Below are 18,606 nucleotides of genomic sequence, written 5' to 3'. Positions count from 1 at the left end.
CCACCCTCTGCGTGAAAAAGTTGCCCCTCAGGTGTCGTCGATAGGATAGAGGGCTACTGCAAGCCGCAGTGCGACATAGAAAGGATGCAGAGCTGGGCTGAGAAATGACAGATGGAGTTCAACCTGGATAAATGTGAAGTGATACATTTTGGAAGATTGAACTCGAATGCTGAATATAGGATTAAAGACAGGATTTCTTGGCAGTGTGGAGGAACAGAGGGATCTGGGAGTGCAAGTATATAGATCCCTCAAGGGTGCCACCCAAGTAGATAGGGCTGTTGAGAAAGCATATGGTGTTTTGGCTTTCTTTAACCGGGGTATCGAGTTTAAGAGCCGCAAGGTTTTGCTGCAGCTCTCCAAGTCCCTGGTGAGATCACACTTGGAATATTGTGTCCAGTTCTGGTCGCCCTGCTGTAGGAAAGATACAGAGGCTTTGGAGAGGGTGCAAAGAAGGTTTACCAGGATGCTGCCTGGACTGGAGGGCTTGCCTTATAAAGAAAGGTTGAATAAGCTCAGACTTTTCTGTCCGGAGAGAAGGAGGAAGAGAGGAGACCTGATCGAGGTGTACAAAATAATGAGAGGAATAGATAGAGTCAATAGCCAGAGACTTTTCCCCAGGGCAGGATTGACTGGTACGAGAAGTCATAGTTTGAAGATATTAGGAGGAAGGTATAAAGGAGACGTCTTTACGCAGAGAGTTATGAATGCATGGAATGCGTTGCTATCTGAGGTGGTGGAAGCAAAGTCACTGGGGACAATTAAGTGACTGCTGGACATGCACATGTATAGCAGTGAGTTGAGGGGTGCGTAGGTAAAATTACTATATTTTACATTAGAATAAATCTCAGCACAACATCGTGGCCTAAGGGCCTGTTCTGTGCTGTACTTTTCTATATTTTCTATGTTCTATTAACAATGGGGTGCTGGAGGCAAGGGTAATGGGTTAACACGATCGAAAAATGTTCATTATGTAGACCCATTTAACAAGATGAGGTAGTATTCAGTATGTAACGTCAGTTAATAAGCTGAAAAGTATAAATTGTATGAATCCAGTTAGCAAGGTTAAAAACATTCATTGTATAACAGTGAAGGGCTTGGTCTCTGCTATTGATACTATGCTGCCGTACCTGGATGCTCCTCCCTGTAAAATGAGTATACAGTTCATTGAGAAACTGCTATTCCAAAGAAGACAGTGAACTCATTTCTCTGTGCACATGGACAATTGTTCTCTCTCCCTCCAAGGTCCAGAATAAAGATGAAGGAGGTAAAACTATACTGTGTCTCTGAGTGTTTTGCTTCAACTGAGGGAGGAATGGGGTGACAAGACAACAAAATAGCATTCCAAAAATGCTAAGAAATCAAGGGGCAAAATGGGAGGGGAACAAGTACAGTTTCCATTACTGGAGAAAAGTATTAGGAAAACAAGTAGAACTAAAGGCCAGTAATTCTCCTGAACCTGAAGGATTGCATCCAAGGATATTAAAGAAATAAGATAAAGAGATAATGGATGCATTGGTAGTAATCTTTCATCAATTCTTTGACCCTGCAAAAGTCTCAGAGGATTGAACAGGATGTTGGGGAGGCCTCTTCTGGAATAGTGTCCAGTTTGGTCTCCCTGTTATTGGAAGGAAATGATTAAGCTGGAGAGGATTCAGAAGAGATTTACCAGGATGTTGCCGACAATGGAGGGTTTGAGTTATAAGGAGAACTGGACAGGTTGGTCCTCTTTTCACTGGAGTCCACAAGGTTGACAGATGGTCTGATAGAGGTTTATAAAATCATGAGGGGTAAAGACAAGATGGATGGCAGGTGTTGTTTCTCCTTAGGGTGGGGGATATCAAGACTAGGGAGCATATCTTTAAGGTGAGAGGAGAAAGATTAAAAAAAAAGGCATGAGGGGTATTTTTTTTTCATTTTTTAAAAACCAGAGTGGTTCGTGTTTGGAATGAACTTCCAGAAAATTGTGTGTCCAATCCAGAGGCGAAAGTGGATACTGCAGATGCTGGAGATTAGACTCAAGATTAGAGTGGTGCTGGAAAAGCAAAGCAGGTCAGGTAGCATCCGAGGAGCAGGAAAATCGACGTTTCGGGCAAAAGCCTTTTATCAAGCTTTTGCCAGAAACATCGATTTTCCAAGCCCTTGGATGTTGCCTGATCTGCACAGTCCAGACCATCATGGAAGCCAACCTCCCATCCATGGGCTCCCTTTATACTTCCCGTTGCCATGGAAGTCTGCTAACATCATCAAAAACCCGTCCCATCCCAGTAATGCTCTCTTCCAACAGGCAGGAGAATCTTGAACACGCACTGATGGGTTTAAGAACAGCTTCTTCCCTGCCGTTATTAGATTGCTGAATGGACATCTCTAACTTCAAATAATGCTGATCTTGCTAATATTGATCTTGCTTTGTAACCTCCTTTGCTTTGCCCTGTCTCAGCACTTTATGATACACGTGTCCTTGTTTGCTGTGATCTGCCTTTACTGCTCGCAAAACAATGCTTTTCACTGTACTTAGGCAATTGCGACTACAATAAATCAAATCAAAAGCAAGGGTATAGTTACAATGCTTAAAAGATATTTAGATAAGTACATGAATAAGAAATGTTTGGGAACACATGGGCCAAGTGCAGACAGGTGGGACTAATTTAGTTTGGGATTATGGTCAGCATGGAATGGTTGGACAGAAGGGTCTGCTTCCATGCTGCATGACTCTGATTGGAAATTTCTCAATTTTAACACCCTTATTTAAAAGGAAAAGGAGGGGGGGGGGGGGCGGAGAGAGAGGACAGATTAGGGCAGTGTGGTGGCTCAATGATTAGCACCGCTGCCTCACAGCACCAGGCACCTGGGTTCGATTCCACCCTCGAGTAACCATCTGTGTGGAGTTTGCGTAGTGTCTCCCCGTGTCTGCATGGGTTTCCTCCGGGCGCTTCGGTTTCCTCCCACAGTCCAAAAATGTGCAAGTTAGGTCGATTGGCCATACTAAATTATCCACAGTGTCCAGGGATGTGTAAGTTAGATGTGTTAGCCATGGGAAATGCAGGAATAGGGTATGGAGATGGGTCTAGGTAGGATGCTCTTTGGAGAATTGTTGCGAACTTGTTTGGTGGAATGACCGGTTTCCACACTGTAGGGATTCTATTCGATGATAAAAAGGGGTAAATATTTGGAGAGAAAAGTCCAAAGGGAGTCTCAGTTGTGGTTCTGCTCTTTTATCAGCATTTGTATCCTACTTTCACTTTGAATTGCACTAGCAGAGGCAAATCACCTGTCCACTGCAAGACAGAAAAGGAATAATATTGATAATTCTGTCCATTTGTATATTCATATAAAATTGCACTGTGTCACTCTGTCCAGCAATAATCTGTCCAATTCTGTTTGTAGTATTAAACAGAAACTTTACCGTCATTTCTCCCATCCTTTTCCCAACTGAGCTATGCCTCCATGATAGTGGCTACCCTCCTGTACTCTCAATTCATACAATATTAGTAACGTTTAATAAGTGGAGTGTCACAAGAGAACAAAACCATATCCCGGACAATGATCTGTGACAGGGATTTGGGTTGCTTCTCTTTTCTCAAATCCACCAGTAAAGGCCAATCTTAGGGCTGTAAACTATTATAGAACATAGGAAAAAAAAATACAGCGCAGTACAGGCCCTTCGGCCCTCAATGTTGCGCCGACCGAAGCCTACCTAACCTACACTAGCCCAATAACCTCCATATGCTCGTCCAATGCCCGCTTAAATGACCATAAAGAGGGAGAGTCCACCACTGCTACTGGCAGGGCATTCCATGAACTCACAACCCGCTGAGTAAAAAATCTACCCCTAACATCTGTCCTATACCTACCACCCCTTAATTTAAAGCTGTGTCCCCTAGTAACAGCTGACTCCATATGTGGAAAAAGGTTCTCACTGTCAAACCTATCTAAACCCCTAATCATCTTGTACACCTCTATCAAATCTCCCCTAAACCTTCTTTTCTCGAATGAGAAAAGTCCCAAGTGCCTCAGCCTTTCCTCATACGATCTTCCTACCATGCCAGGCAACATCCTGGTAAACCTCCTCTGCACTCGTTCCAATGCCTCCACATCCTTCCTATAGTATGGCGACCAAAACTGCACACAATACTCCAGATGAGGCCGCACCAGAGTCTTATACAACTGCAACATGACCTCAGGACTCCGGAACTCAATTCCTCTACCAATAAAGCCCAGTACACCATATGCCTTCTTCACCGCACTATTTACCTGGGTGGCAACTTTCAAAGATCTGTGTACATGGACACCAAGATCCCTCTGCTCATCCACACTACCAAGTAGTCTACCATTAGCCCAGTAATCCATCTTCTTGTTACTCCTACCAAAGTGAAAAACTTCACACTTAGCTACATTGAATTCCATTTGCCACCTTTCTGCCCAGCTCTGCAACTTATCTATATCCCGCTGTAACCTGCCACATCCTTCTTCCCTGTCCACCACTCCACCGACTTTCGTGTCATCTGCAAACTTGCTCACCCAGCCTTCAAGCCCCTCCTCCAGGTCATTTATAAAAATGACAAACAGCAATGGTCCCAAAACAGATCCTTGTGGAACACCGCTAGTAACTGCACTCCAAGATGAACCTATACCATCAACTACTACCCTCTGTCTCCTTCCAGCCAGCCAATTCCTAGTTCAAACCTCTAATGCACCCTCAATGCCATACCTCCGTAGTTTTTGCATTAGCCTGCCATGGGGTACCTTATCGAATGCCTTGCTAAAATCCATATACACCACATCTACTGCTTTACCCTCGTCCACTTCCTTGGTCACCTTCTCAAAGAATTCAATAAGGTTTGTGAGGCATGACCTGCCCTTCACAAAACCATGCTGACTATCCTTGATCACATTATTCCTATCCAGATGTTCATAAATCCTATCCCTTACAATTCTCTCTAAGACTTTGCCCACAACAGAAGTGAGACCACTGGAGAGCTTGAGTTATAGGGAGAGGCTGAATAGGCTGGAGCTTTCATCCTCAACAGCATCAGATGCTGAGGGGTGACTGTGTAAAGGCTTAGAAAATCATGACAGGCATGGATATAGTAAATATTCAAGATCTTTTTCACAGAGTAGGATCCAGAGGGCATAGGTTTAAGGTGAGAGGGGAAAGATTTAAAAAGGACCTGAGGGGGAACTTTTTCACTCAGAGGGTGGTGCATGCATTGAATGAACTGTCAAAGGAAGTGGTGGAGGCTGGTACAATTACAAAATTTAAAAGGCACCTGGATGGGTATATGAATAGGAGTTACTCGGGCTATCCCTGCTCCCCTTCTTGAACAAGGGGACCATATTCACTATCCTCCAGTCTTCTGGCACTATTCCCATAGACAACGACGATATAAAAATCAAGACCAATGGCTCCGCTACCTCCTCCCTAGCTTCCCAGACTCACTCACCTGCTGACTCACCCTTCAGGAATATGCAACAACAGCAAGGATTGTGGCAGGACCATTGTCTAACATTACTGCTTTTATACAATTTGACATGCATTTAAAAGAATAGAAACCCTATCTCACCTTGACCTGTGGGACCCGGATGCAGATTGAGAACCAGATGCTGATGTTGATCGAGACGCTGAACGAGAATGTGATCGCGAGCGAGAGCTTGATCCACTGTAACTGCTGCCACTGTCGCTTCCACTGCCACTTGCTGTCCGCCTGCACAGATATTGAGTATGCAGATTTTATTCAACATACAAAGGAAAAGATGAAACATTAACAAGAAAAGATTTGCAAGAATGCAGTTGGGACTGGAGAGCTTGAGTTATAGGGAGAGGCTGAATAGGCTGGAGCTTTTATCCCCTGGATAAAAGAACTGGTCTCGTTAGTGCTGCATATACCTGAAGCATAACCTCCCTATTTTTGTATTCAATTCCCCTGGCAATAAATGATAACTTTCTATTAACTTTGCTAATTACATACTGTACGTGCATGCTAACATTTTGTGATTCATTCACTGGGACACGCAGATTCTTCTGCATCTCAAAGCTCAGTGATCTCTTTTCATTTAGATAATATGCTTTTTTTTTATTCTTCCTGCCAGAGTATTGTCTCATCTCACTTCTGCCAGGAAGTGAGCAGAAATATGTGAAGAATAGAGTTGTCACTGTAGGTCATGGAGATAATGAATGGAATGCGTTAGGGTTGAAGGTTCTGTGCTGGGACCAGTGCAGTTTCTAAATGATAGAAATTGAGGGGTAACCTTTTTCCACACAGAGGATGGTGCATATATGTAATGAGCTGCCAGAGGAAATGGTACAGGTGGATGCAATATTTAAAAGATATTTGGACAAGAACATGTGTCGGAAATGTCGGGAGGGATACGGGCCCAATGCAGGCAAATGGGACGAGTGCTGTTTAGGAAACTTGGTAAGCATGGATGAGTTGCACCCAAGTGCCTGCTTCCATGCTGTATGACTCTTCTTTGGGAATAATTTAAAAAAAACCTGGAATTATACCAGCAACTTGATTGGCACTAATGGAGGAGTTCAATGAAACTTGATCAGAGGATGCTAATTGATAGTCTCCAACAACAGATTGGTTGGTAGCTGGTTCTGAGACAGCACCAAACAAAATTGAGACAGTTTTAGAGGGTATTTTATTGCAGAGCCTCATTTGAGAGACTTGCTTTGATTTTAACAACATTAAGTTATAAGTGATCTTATCTGAAAGCAGTAATCCATCCAAATGTCTGCCAAACCTCCGAGGTGGTGTCCGGGGCTGCCGTTCTTTCTTTCTTCCATCTCTGTTATCAGCAGGTTTTGTGCCCTCTGTGGTGGTCTTTGGAACCTTTGCCCCTGTGGTGTGTCCTGTTGGCTGTGGAGATGGAAGTTTCTTCATTGCTTTTTCACTGTTTGGAGAACAAGCAACATAAAATGATAGAATTTTGATGAGAGTTTCGAAACATCAATTAATGCTTCAATAGAGTCATAGAGATGCATAGAACAGAAAAAAACCTTTTCATCCAATTTGTCTTTGCTGACCAGATATCCGGAATTAATCTAGTCCCATTTTCCTGCACTTGCCTCATATACCTCTAAACCTTTCCTATCTATTTACCTGTCCAAATGTCTTTTAAAATGTTTTAATTGTATTCACCTCTACCACTTCCTCTGGCAGCTCACTCCATACACTCACCACCCTCTGTATGAAAACTTTGCGCATCAATCCCTTTTAAATTTTTCCCCTCTCACCTTAAACCTACGCCCTCTCATTCTGAATTCCCGAACCTGGGGAAAAGACCTTGGCTATTCACCTTAACTGTGCCCCTCATAATTTTATAAACCTCTATCAGGTCGCCCCTCAGCCTATGAGGCTTCAGCGGAAAAATGTTCCAGTCTGCAGTCCAAAAGACATTCAACAAGGTGCTACAAAAAAGGGTCCTGTATAAGATAAAAGATGCATCATGGTACGGGTAATGTGTTAGCATGGATTGGCTAACTAACAGGAAGCAAAGAGTGGGGATAAATGAGTGCTTTTCTGTTTAGAAATCAGTGACTAGTGGGTGTGCCTCAGGGATCAATGTTGGGAACGCAATTTTTTTACAATTTACGTAGATGATTTGGAGTTGGGGACCACGTGTAGAACATAGAACATAGAACAATACAGCACAGAACAGGCCCTTCGGCCCACGATGTTGTACCGAACATTTGTCCTAGCTTAAGCACCAATCCATGTACCTATCCAATTGCCGCTTAAAGGTCACCAATGATTCTGATCTCTGCCACTCCCACAGGCAGTGCATTCCATGCCCCCACCACACTCTGGGTAAAGAACCTACCCCTGATATCCCCCCTATACCTTCTACCCTTCACCTTAAATTTATGTCCCCTTGTAACACTGTTGTACACGGGGAAAATTCTCTGTCGACTCTATCTATTCACCCGATCATCTTATAAACCTCTATCAAGTCACCCCTCATCCTTCGCCGTTCCAATGAGAAAAGACCTAGCACTCTCAACCTATCCTCGTATGACCTATTCTCCATTCCAGGCAACATCCTGGTAAATCTCCTCTGCACCCTCTCCAAAGCTTCCACATCTTTCCTAAAATGAGGTGAACAGAACTGCACAAAGTACTCCAAATGTGGCCTTACCAAGGTCCTATACAGCTGCAACATCACCTCACGACTCTTGAATTCAATCCCTCTGCTAATGAATGCTAATACACCATAGGCCTTCTTACAAGCTCTATCCACCTGAGTGGCAACTTTCAAAGATCTATGAACATAGACCCCAAGATCACTCTGCTCCTCCACCTTACTAAGAACCCTACCGTTAACCTTGTATTCCGCATTCTTATTTGTCCTTCCAAAATGGACAACCTCACACTTGACAGGGTTGAACTCCATCTGCCACTCCTCAGTCCGACTTTGCATCATATCTAAGTCCCTTTGCAGCCAACAACAGCCCTCCTCACTATCCACAATTCCAACAATCTTCGTATTGTCTGCAAATTTACTGACCCACCCTCCGACTCCCTCTTTCAAGTCATTAATAAAAATTACAAACAGCAGAGGACACAGAACTGATCCCTGTGGAACTCCACTTGTAATTGGGCTCCAGGCTGAATATTTACCATCTACCACCACTCTCTGATTTTGACCGGTTAGCTAGTTCTCTATCCAACTGGCCAAACTTCCCACTATCCCATGCCTCCTGACTTTCCGCATAAGCCTACCATGGGGAACCATACCAAATGCCTTACTAAAATCCATATACACTACATCCACTGCTCTACCCTCATCCACATGCTTGGTCACCTCCTCGAAGAATTCAGTAAGACTTGTAAGGCAAGACCTGCCCCTCACAAATCCGTGCTAGCTGTCCATAATCAAGCAGTGTCTTTCCAGATACTCATAAATCCTATCCCTCAGTCCCCTTTCCATTACTTTGCCTCCCACCGAAGTAAGACTAACTGGCCTGTAATTCCCAGGGTTATCCCTATTCCCTTTTTTGAACAGAGCACAACATTCGCCACTCTCCAGTCCCCTGGCACCATCCCCATTGACAGTGAAGACGAAAAGACCATTGCCAACGGTTCTGCAATTTCCTCTCTTGCTTCCCACATAATCCTAGGATATATCCCGTCAGGCTCGGGGTCTTGTCTATCCTCAAGTTTTTCAAAATGCCCAACACATCTTCCTTCCTAACAAGTATCTCCTCTAGCTTACCGGTCTGTTTCATACTCTCCTCTTCAACAATATGGTCCCTCTCATTTGTAAATACTGAAGAAAAGTACTCATTCAAGACCTCTCCTATCTCTTCCGACTCAATACACAATCTCCCACTACTGTCCTTGATCGGACCTACTCTCGTTCTCGTCATTCTCATGTTTCTCACATATGCGTAAAAGGCCATGGGGTTATCCTTGATCCTACCTGCCAAAAATTTTTCATGCCCTCTCTTAGCTCTCCTAATCCCTTTCTTCAGCTCCCTCCTGGCTATCCTGTATCCCTCCAACGCTCTGTCTGAACCTTGTTTCCTCAACCTTATGTAAGCCTCCTTCTTCCTCCTTACAAGACATTCAACCTCCCTCGTCAACCAAGGTTCCCTCATACGACCATCTCTTTCCTGCCTGACAGGTACATACATATCAAGGACACGTCGTATCTGTTCCTTGAAAAAGTTCCACATTTCAACGACATCCTTCCCTGACAGCCTATGCTCCCAATTTATGCTCCTCAGATCCTGTCTTGCAGCATCGTATTTACCCTTCCCCCAATTGTAAAACCTACCCTGTTGCACGCACCTATCTCTCTCCATAACCAAGGTGAAAGTCACAGAATTGTGGTCACCATCACCAAAATGTTCACCCACTAACAAGCCCATCACTTGTCCCGGTTCGTTACCGAATACCAAATCCAATATGGCCTCCCCTCTGGTCGGACAATCTACATACTGAGTTAGAAAAGCTTCCTGGACACTCTGCACAAACACCGCCCCATCCAATCTACTTGATCTAAAGAGCTTCCAATCAATATTTGGGAAGTTGAAATTGCCCATGACTACTACCCTGTGGCTTCAGCACCTTTCCAAAATCTGTTTCCCAAAATGTGTAGTGTGTCAAAGTTTGCAAATGACCCCCAGATGCGTGGTGGAGCAAAGTGTGCAGAAGAGCATAGATAGTTTAAGTGAGTGGGCAAAGGTGTGTAGATGGAGTACAGTGTTAGTAATAGTGAAGTCATCCATTTTGGTAGGAATAACAGTAGGAAGGACTATTATTTGAATGATAAAAAAATTGCACAGTATGCAATTATTTGAGAAAGGATGTTCTGGCATTAGAGGGGGTACAGAGGAGGTTCACTAGGTTGACCCCAGAGTTGAGGGGGTTGGTTTATGAGGAGAGACTGAGTAGATTAGGATTATATTCCTTGGAATTTAGAAGAATGAGGGGAAATCTTAGAAACATATAAAATTATGAAGGGAATAGATAAGATAGAAGTAGAAAGAATGTTCCCACTAGCGGGTGAAACTAGGACAAGAGGATATAGCCTCAAAATTACAGGGAGCAAACTTAGGACTGAATTGAGAAGGAACTTCTTCACCCAGAGGGTTGTGAATCTATGGAATTCCCACCCCATGAAGTAGTTGATGTTACCTCAGTAAATGCTTTTAAAGCTAAGGTAGCTGATTTTTTGAACAGTAAAGGAATTAAAGGTTATGGTGAGTGGGCAGGTAAGTGGCGCTGAGGCCACGAAAAGATCAGCCATAATCTTATTGAATGGCAGAGTGGGTTTTAAGGACCAGATGGCCTACTCCTATTTCTTATGTTGTATCGCGTCTCTCCTTACACCTCAAACCCTCTAGTCACGGCAACATTCTTGGAAATCTTTTTTTGCACCCTTTCCAGTTTAGTAACATCCTTCCTACAGCTACTATAACTGTATACAGTACTCCAAAAGTGGCCTCATCAATGCATTGTACAGCTGCAACACGACATGCTGATGTCTATACTCAATGCATTGAACAATGAAGCCACCTGTGGCAAATGCCGCCTTCACCACTCTGTCTACTTGTGACACTACTTTCAAGCAACTATGAACCCGCACCTTGAGGTGCCTCTGTTCAACAACACTTCCCCGGGCTCTAACATTAACTGTGAAAGTCATAGAGTCATACAGCATGGAAACAGACCCTTTCGTCCAACCAGTCCATTCTGACTATGTTCCCACCTGCCTGCGCTTGGTATATATCATGACAAACCTTTCCTATTCATGAACCCATCAAAATGTCTTTTAAACGTTATAACCTGTATCCACCACTTTCTCTGGTAGTTTATTCCACACACACATGAAGCACTCTCTGTAAAAATGTTGTCCCTCATGTCTTTTTAAATTTTCACTCTCACCTTAAAAATATGTCCCTAATTTTGAACACCCAATCCTAGGGAAGAGACTCTGGTCATTCATGCCTCTCAATTTTATAAACCTCAAGAAGGTCACCCCTCAACCTCCTATGCTCCAGTGGGAAAAGTCCCAACCTATCCAATCTATTTTTAATGTCTCAAACCGTCCATTCCTGGTAACATCTGGTTATCTTTTCTGAATCCTCTCCAGTTTAATAATATCCTTCCTATGAAAGGGTTACCAGAACAACACTGGTAACTCCAGAAGAGGCCTCACGAACAACCCTGTACAACGTCAGCATGATGTCCCAATTCTATACTCAAAAGTCTGAGCAAAGAAGGCAAGCATGCTAAATGCCTTCTTAACCTATCTCCCTGTGATGCAAATTTGAAAGAATTATGCACCCGAACTGCCAGGAAATACCTACACCTTGGATTTTCACCTCTACTCTCAGCATTTTATTTTCTGATCTCAGGAGATTATCTTGGAGCATTTGTAGTTATCTATTCTTTACTCTGGCTACTAGTGTTCCTTTCACTTTCCCATGTGTTATCCCTTTCAAATTTATGAGGGTGACAGAAAAAAAGGTTTAGTTTAATGGATCAGCTCATAATCATCAGCTATCACACCTGCCTGTTTAGCATTTGTATCCTTTTGTCATCAACATGGGTTCTAAATACAGAACGTAGTGATTTAAAAAAAATATATTTTAAGATTATGAGTTCTTTGAGGTTTCATGCATGGTTTAAACTTCTAATGCTTACATCCATCTGTCAAAATCACTTTGCTTCATCCTTTCAAATTTAATGTAGGTTTTCCTAGGGTGGTTTCCTTAAAATCTGAAACCTTTGTCTATATGCCCAAAGCATCAACTCATATACATACAGTACAGCTCTTTTTAAAGTGTTACAATCTCTGAAAAGTTCCTCTGACAGTGAAGCATACACTTCCTGTATTTGATCTGTCAACATGCTTTGAATGGGTAATGTCCAGTGTTCTTTTGACAATTTGTCTCAGTATTTTCTCAAAGGACATAAATAATGCTTCCTCAATTTTTGGGAGGGCCTCTACAAACCTAAACATTTCCGTACTTGTCTTTAGTTTACAACCAGTATTCTCTCCATCACAGGCGATATCAGCATGTGATGTTATTGTTTTAAAAACTGCAGTATTTTGAGCTTATATTTGCGTTCTCTCTCTTTATCTTTGCAATTCTAATTCTCTTTCATTCCCACTTTCCATCTTCACCTCCCCCCCCACCTTTATCCTTTTCCTGCTCTTTGGCTTTTTCTTTGCTTTGGAATCCCATCTCCAGTTTCTTCATTTCAAATTGCTTTAATTTTTTTCTCATGCTTAAGTTGTTTTAATTAAATTCAACATTATCTGATTCTGATATTCTGATTACCTGAAGTATCTGGCTTCTCTTGCATTTCTGCTAAACCCAAAAGCTGTGCTATTTGGATTATATCTGCCTTCTTAGCTTCATCAGGGAATTCTACGCCCAACTAACCAATTCAATTAAACTGGCTCTTGCATCCCTTCCTGCACCTTCCCCCCAAACCACCCTCCCCACCCTCGCACCATGTCTGTCAGGGACAACTCTGCTATACTAGTATGAAAATGTTTTAATATGACAGCCAAATCTTTGTTGTCTCGTTTTCAAAATAATCCCACATGAGCCCCAATCTTATGCCACAAACTACTCAGGAAGTGATACTTGACCCATAATACTACCAGATTCAACCAAATTACTCAAAATCCCTGATTTTCTGGATTGAGTTCCGGAACCAGGAGGTTATGCTGCAGCTGTACAAAGCTCTGGTATGGCCACACTTGGGAGTATTGTGTAAAGTTCTGGTCACTGCATTATAAGGAGGATGTGGAAGCTTTGAAAAGGGTGCAGAGGATGTTGCCTGGTATGGAAGGAATGTCTTATGAGGAAAGGCTGAGGGCCTTGAGGCTGTTCTCGTTAGAGAGAAGAAGGTTGAGAGGTGACTTAATAGAGACATACAAGATAATCAGAGGGTTAGATAGGGTGGACAGGGAGAGCCTTTTTCCAAGTATGGGGTCGGCAAACACGGGGGAACACAACTTTAAAGTGAGGGGAGATAGGTATAAGACAGATGTCAGAGGTAGTTTCTTTACCCAGAAAGTAGTAAGGGTATAGAATGCTTTGCCTGCATCGGTAGTAGATTCGCCAAGTTTAAGTGCATTTAAGTCGTCATTGGACAGGCATATGGACGTACATGGAATAGTGGGATGGGCTTCAGATTAGTATGACAGGGTGGCGCAACATCGAGGGCCGAAGGGCCTGTACTGCACTGTAATGTTCTATGTTCTAAATGGGCCAATGGGCTGAGAAGTGGCAGATGGAGTTTAATTCAGATAAATCTGAGATGCTGCATTTTGGGAAAGCAAATCTTAGCAGGACTTATACACTTAATGGTAAGGTCCTAGGGAGTGTTGCTGAACAAAGAGACCTTGGAGTGTAGGTTCATAGCTCCTTGAAAGTGGAATCGCAGGTAGATAGGATAGTGAAGAAGGCGTTTGGTATGCTTTCCTTTATTGGTCAGAGTACTGAGTACAGGAGTCAGGAGGTCATGTTGAGGCTCATTAGTTAGGACACAGGACATTAGTTAGGCCACTGTTGGAATATTGTGGGCAATTCTGTCTCTTTCCTATCAGAAAGATGTTGTGAAACTTGAAAGGGCTCAGAAAAGATTTACAAGGATGTTGCCAGGGTTGGAGGATTTGATCTATAGAGAGAGGCTGAACAGGCTGGGGCTGTTTTCCCTGGAGCGTCAGAGGCGGAGGGGTGACCTTATCGACCTTTATAAAATCATGAGGGGTATGGATAGGATAAATAGACAGTCTTTTCCCTGGGGGGTGGGGGGGAGCGCAGAACTAGAGGGCATAAGTTTAAGAGGAGAAGGGAGAAGTATAAAAGAGACCTAAGGGGCAACTTTTTCACTCAGAGGGTAGTACATGTATAGAATGAGCTGCCAGAGGAAGTGGTGGAGGCTGGTACAATTGCAATAGACAATAGGTGCAGGAGTAGGCCATTCTGCCCTTCGAGCCTGCACCACCATTCAATATGATCATGGCTGATCATCCTCAATCAGTATCCTGTCCTGCCTTATCTCCATAACCCTTGAGAGCTCTATTCAACTCTTTCTTAAATGAATCTAGAGACTGGGCCTCCACTGCCCTCTGGGGCAGAGCATTCCACACAGCCACCACTCTCTGCGTGAAGAGGTTTCTCCTCATCTCTGTCCTAAATGGTCTACTCCGTATTTTTAAGCTGTATCCTATGGTTTGACACTCACCCATCAGCGGAAACATATTTCTTGCCTCAGAGTGTCCAATCCTTTAATAATCTTATATGTCTCAATCAGATCCCCTCTCAAGTCTTCTAAACTCAAGGGTATACAAGCCCAGTCTCTCCAGTCTTTCAGTGTAAGGTAGTCCCACCATTCCGGGAATTGACCTCGTGAACCTACGCTGCACTCCCTCAATAGCCAGAATGTCTTTCCTCAAATTTGGAAACCAGAACTACACACAATACTCCAGGTGTGGCCTCACCAGGGCCCTGTACAACTGCAGAAGAACCTCTTTGCTTCTATACTCAATCCCTCTTGTTATGAAGGCCAGCATGCTATTAGCCTTCTTCACTACCTGCTGTACCTGCATGCTTACCTTCATTGACTGGTGTACAAGAACAGCCAGATCTCTTTGTACTGCCCCTTTACCTAAATTGATTCCATTTAGGTAGTAATCTGCCTTCCTGTTCTTGCCAAAGTGGATAACCATACATTTATCCATATTAAACTGCATCTGCCATGCATCTGACCACTTACCTAACCTGTTCAGGTCACCCTGTAATCTCCTAACATCCTCCTCACATTTCACCCTGCCACCCAGCTTTGTATCATCAGCAAATTTGCTAATGTTATTAGTAATACCATCTTCTATATCATTAACATATATCGTAAAAAGCTGCGGTCCCAGCACTGATCCCTGCGGTACCCCACTGGTCACTGCCTGCCATTCCAAAATGGAGCTGTTTATCACTACTCTGTTTCCTGTCAGCTAACCAATTTTCAGTTCAAGTCAGTACTTTGCCCCCAATACCATGTGCCCTAATTTTGCTCACTAACCTCCTATGTGGGGCTTTATCAAAAGCTTTCTGAAAGTCCAGGTACACTACATCTACTGGATCTCCCTCGTCCATCTTCAGAGTTATATCCTCAAAAAATTCCAGAAGATTAGTCAAGCATGATTTCCCCTTCATAAATCCATGCTGACTCTGACCTATCCGGTTACTACAATCCAGATGTGTTGTAATCTCATCCTTTATAATAGACTCCAGCATCTTTCCCACTACTGAGGTCAGACTAACTGGTCTATAATTTCCTGCTTTCTCTCTCCCAGCTTTCTTAAAAAGTGGTACAACATTAGCCACCCTCCAATCCGCAGGAACTGATCCCGAATCTATCGAACTCTGGAAAATAATCACCAACACATTCACGATTCCTCGAGCCACCTCCTTCAGTACCCTGGGATGTAAACCATCAGGCCCCGGGGACTTATCAACCTTCAGACCTAACAGTCTCTCCAACACCAATTTGCAACATTTGAAAGGCAACTGGATGGGTAAATGAATAGGAAGGGTTTGGAGGGATATGGGCCAGGTGTTGGCAGGTGAGACTAAACTGGGTTGGGATATCTGGTTGGCATGGACAGGTTGGACCAAAGGGTCTGTTTCCGTGCTGTACATCTCTATAGCTCTAAGTGTTATGGTGGAGGAGGCCATTCAGCATTTCATGTCTGTACCAGCTTACTAAATGAGCATCGCGACTTAGCTTTCTCATTTATTTTCCTTTTCTATTTCATGCTGATTCATCTGGAACTGAATTCGAGGACAAAATGAGCACTGTGTAGATGCTGGAGATCAGAGTTGAGTATGGGGTGCTGGAAAAGCACAGCACGTCAGGCATTGACGTTTCGGGCATAAGCCCTTCATCAGGAACTGACTTATAGCCAATTTAAATTGTGGTCTATCTGGGTTAGACTCTTCCCCTACCAATCTCTGATACTATATTCTAACCTTAACCATATTTGCATTCCTAGCTCTTGCTTTTAAATCTAACCCTAACTTCTCTGCTATTAACTGGTTAATTTTTGCAAATCCCTCAGGTTGTAGTAACTGACAAAGCTATTTTCATATCCATAGAAGAGTGGTATAATTCACTAAAAATCTTAACGAGCTTAACCTCAGGAAGTCCCAGTATTCCGATCTGTATTTTAAATTCTGCACAAATACAAAACTGGTTTATGATCCAGGACCAGATTGAGCATCACTTTCCTATTTTCCTAAGTACCATCGGCTCTGAGGAAAGGTCACTTAACCTGAAACGTTAACTCTGATTTCTCGCCACACATGTGCCACGCCTGCTGAGCTTTTCCAGCAATTTCTGTTTTTGTTTCTGATTTACAGCATCCACGATTCTTTCCATTTAAAATTTTTTTTGATAGGTTGACAATGTTTGAGATCAAGAGGATTTATTGGAAGAATTGAGTCACAAGATTTCATGGCTTTGAACAAACAAAAATAAACTTTACTACACAGCATTTGAGCAGTAACACATTCTACAACACACAGGGAGCTGGGGAAAGGTCTCTACTGGGTCCAGTCATACCTGGCACAGAAGTGGTTCTGGTTATTGGAGGTCAGTCACCTCAGCTCCAGGAGTTCCTCAGGGTCATGTCCTAGGCTCAACCATCTTCAGCTGCTTCATCAATGACCTCTCCATCATAAGGTCAGGAATGGAGATGTTTGCTGATAATGGCCATGAATCCATTGCTGGTTGTCAGAAAATAACCCATCTGGTTCACTACAGTCCTTTAGGGAGGGAAACTGCCATCCTTGCCTGTTCTGCTCTATATGTGACACCAGACCCACTGCAATATGGTTGACTCTTAACTGCCCTCTGGGCAAGTAGAGATGGGCAACAAATGCTGACCTGGTCAGCGACATTCACATTGCATGAATGAATGGCACAATGTTCAGCACCATTCACTTCGCCTCAGATACTGAAACACTCCATGTTTGAAAGCAGCAAGACTTGGTAAACCAGATTCTGGATTAGTGGTGCTGGAAAAACACAGCAGTTCAGGCAGTATCTGAGGAACAGTAAAATCGACGTTTTGGGCAAAAGCCCTTCATCAGGAGTACAGGCAGCGTGCCTGAAGGATGGAGAGCTAAGTGAGAGGAGGGTGGGGGTGAGGTGAAAGTAGCATAGAGTACAATAGGTGAGTGGGGGAGGGAATGAAGGTGATAGGTCAGGGAGGAGGGTGGAATGGATAGGTGGAAAAGACTTGGACAATATCCAGGCTTTGGCTGAAAACTGGCAAGTAACATTCGTGCCATGCAAATGCCAAGCAATGACCAAGTCCAGTAAAAGACAATGTCACCATCGCTTCTTGACATAACAATGACATGACCATCACTGAATCCCCCACTATTAGCATTCTGGGTGTTACCACTGACCAGAACCACAACTAGAATTGCCATATAAACGATGGTTACAAAAGCAGGTAGAGGCTACCAATCCTGCAGCAGGTCAAGTCACATCCTGGCTCCCGAAAACCTGTCCATCATCTACAAGACTTAAGTCAGAGTGTGATGGAATACTCTACACTTGCTTGGGTTAGTGCAGCTCCAACAACATTCAAGAAGCCTTACATCATTCAAGACAAAGCAGCACACTTGATTGGCACCACATCCACAAACATTTCTGCAGAAACTTGATGTCTGTGTCAATATGTGTGATCTTCTCCACTCTGAGCTAGCAATATGTGGTGTTGATGGTAGCCATAATATGAAGTGCCGGTGCCTTCGACATAGATACCAATTGACACCACATACTGCTGGATCGAAGTGGAGAAGATCGCACATATCGACACAGACATCAAGTTTCTGCAGGGATGCAAGAAAGCAGAGAAGATCCCAAAAGGACTACAGATCACAAACCTACTCAAGTTGACGTAGACTACACTGAGAGACTCTGCTGTTACACCTCTTGCACTTCTCAATCATCTCGTACATTAGCTTGACAGCAGACACTGCAATCTTGAAATCGAGATACAGTTCACATTCTCAGCTTGGCACTCAAGCTAGCTGGCCAGCTATGAGACACACAAGGCGATGGAATT

The 18,606-nt window shown here is 43.4% G+C and overlaps 1 protein-coding gene across 5 annotated transcripts in view; it reads right to left on the bottom strand.

The window, feature by feature from the left end:
• zc3h18 (zinc finger CCCH-type containing 18) overlaps positions 1-18,606 on the bottom strand; it is a 233,796-nt gene that overhangs the window by 51,012 nt on the left and 164,178 nt on the right. For all 5 annotated transcript variants that reach the window (XM_072595765.1, XM_072595768.1, XM_072595769.1 and 2 more), the window contains 2 exons: positions 6,745-6,894; positions 5,562-5,702 (listed from right to left, as the gene is read on the bottom strand). In XM_072595765.1, coding sequence (XP_072451866.1) covers positions 5,562-5,702; positions 6,745-6,894 — 291 coding nt within the window. The remainder of the gene's footprint in view (positions 1-5,561; positions 5,703-6,744; positions 6,895-18,606) is intronic.

This window comes from Chiloscyllium punctatum, chromosome 26, assembly GCF_047496795.1.
Source record: "Chiloscyllium punctatum isolate Juve2018m chromosome 26, sChiPun1.3, whole genome shotgun sequence".
NCBI lineage: Eukaryota > Metazoa > Chordata > Chondrichthyes > Orectolobiformes > Hemiscylliidae > Chiloscyllium > Chiloscyllium punctatum.
This window is presented reverse-complemented; position numbering and strand designations above follow the sequence as displayed.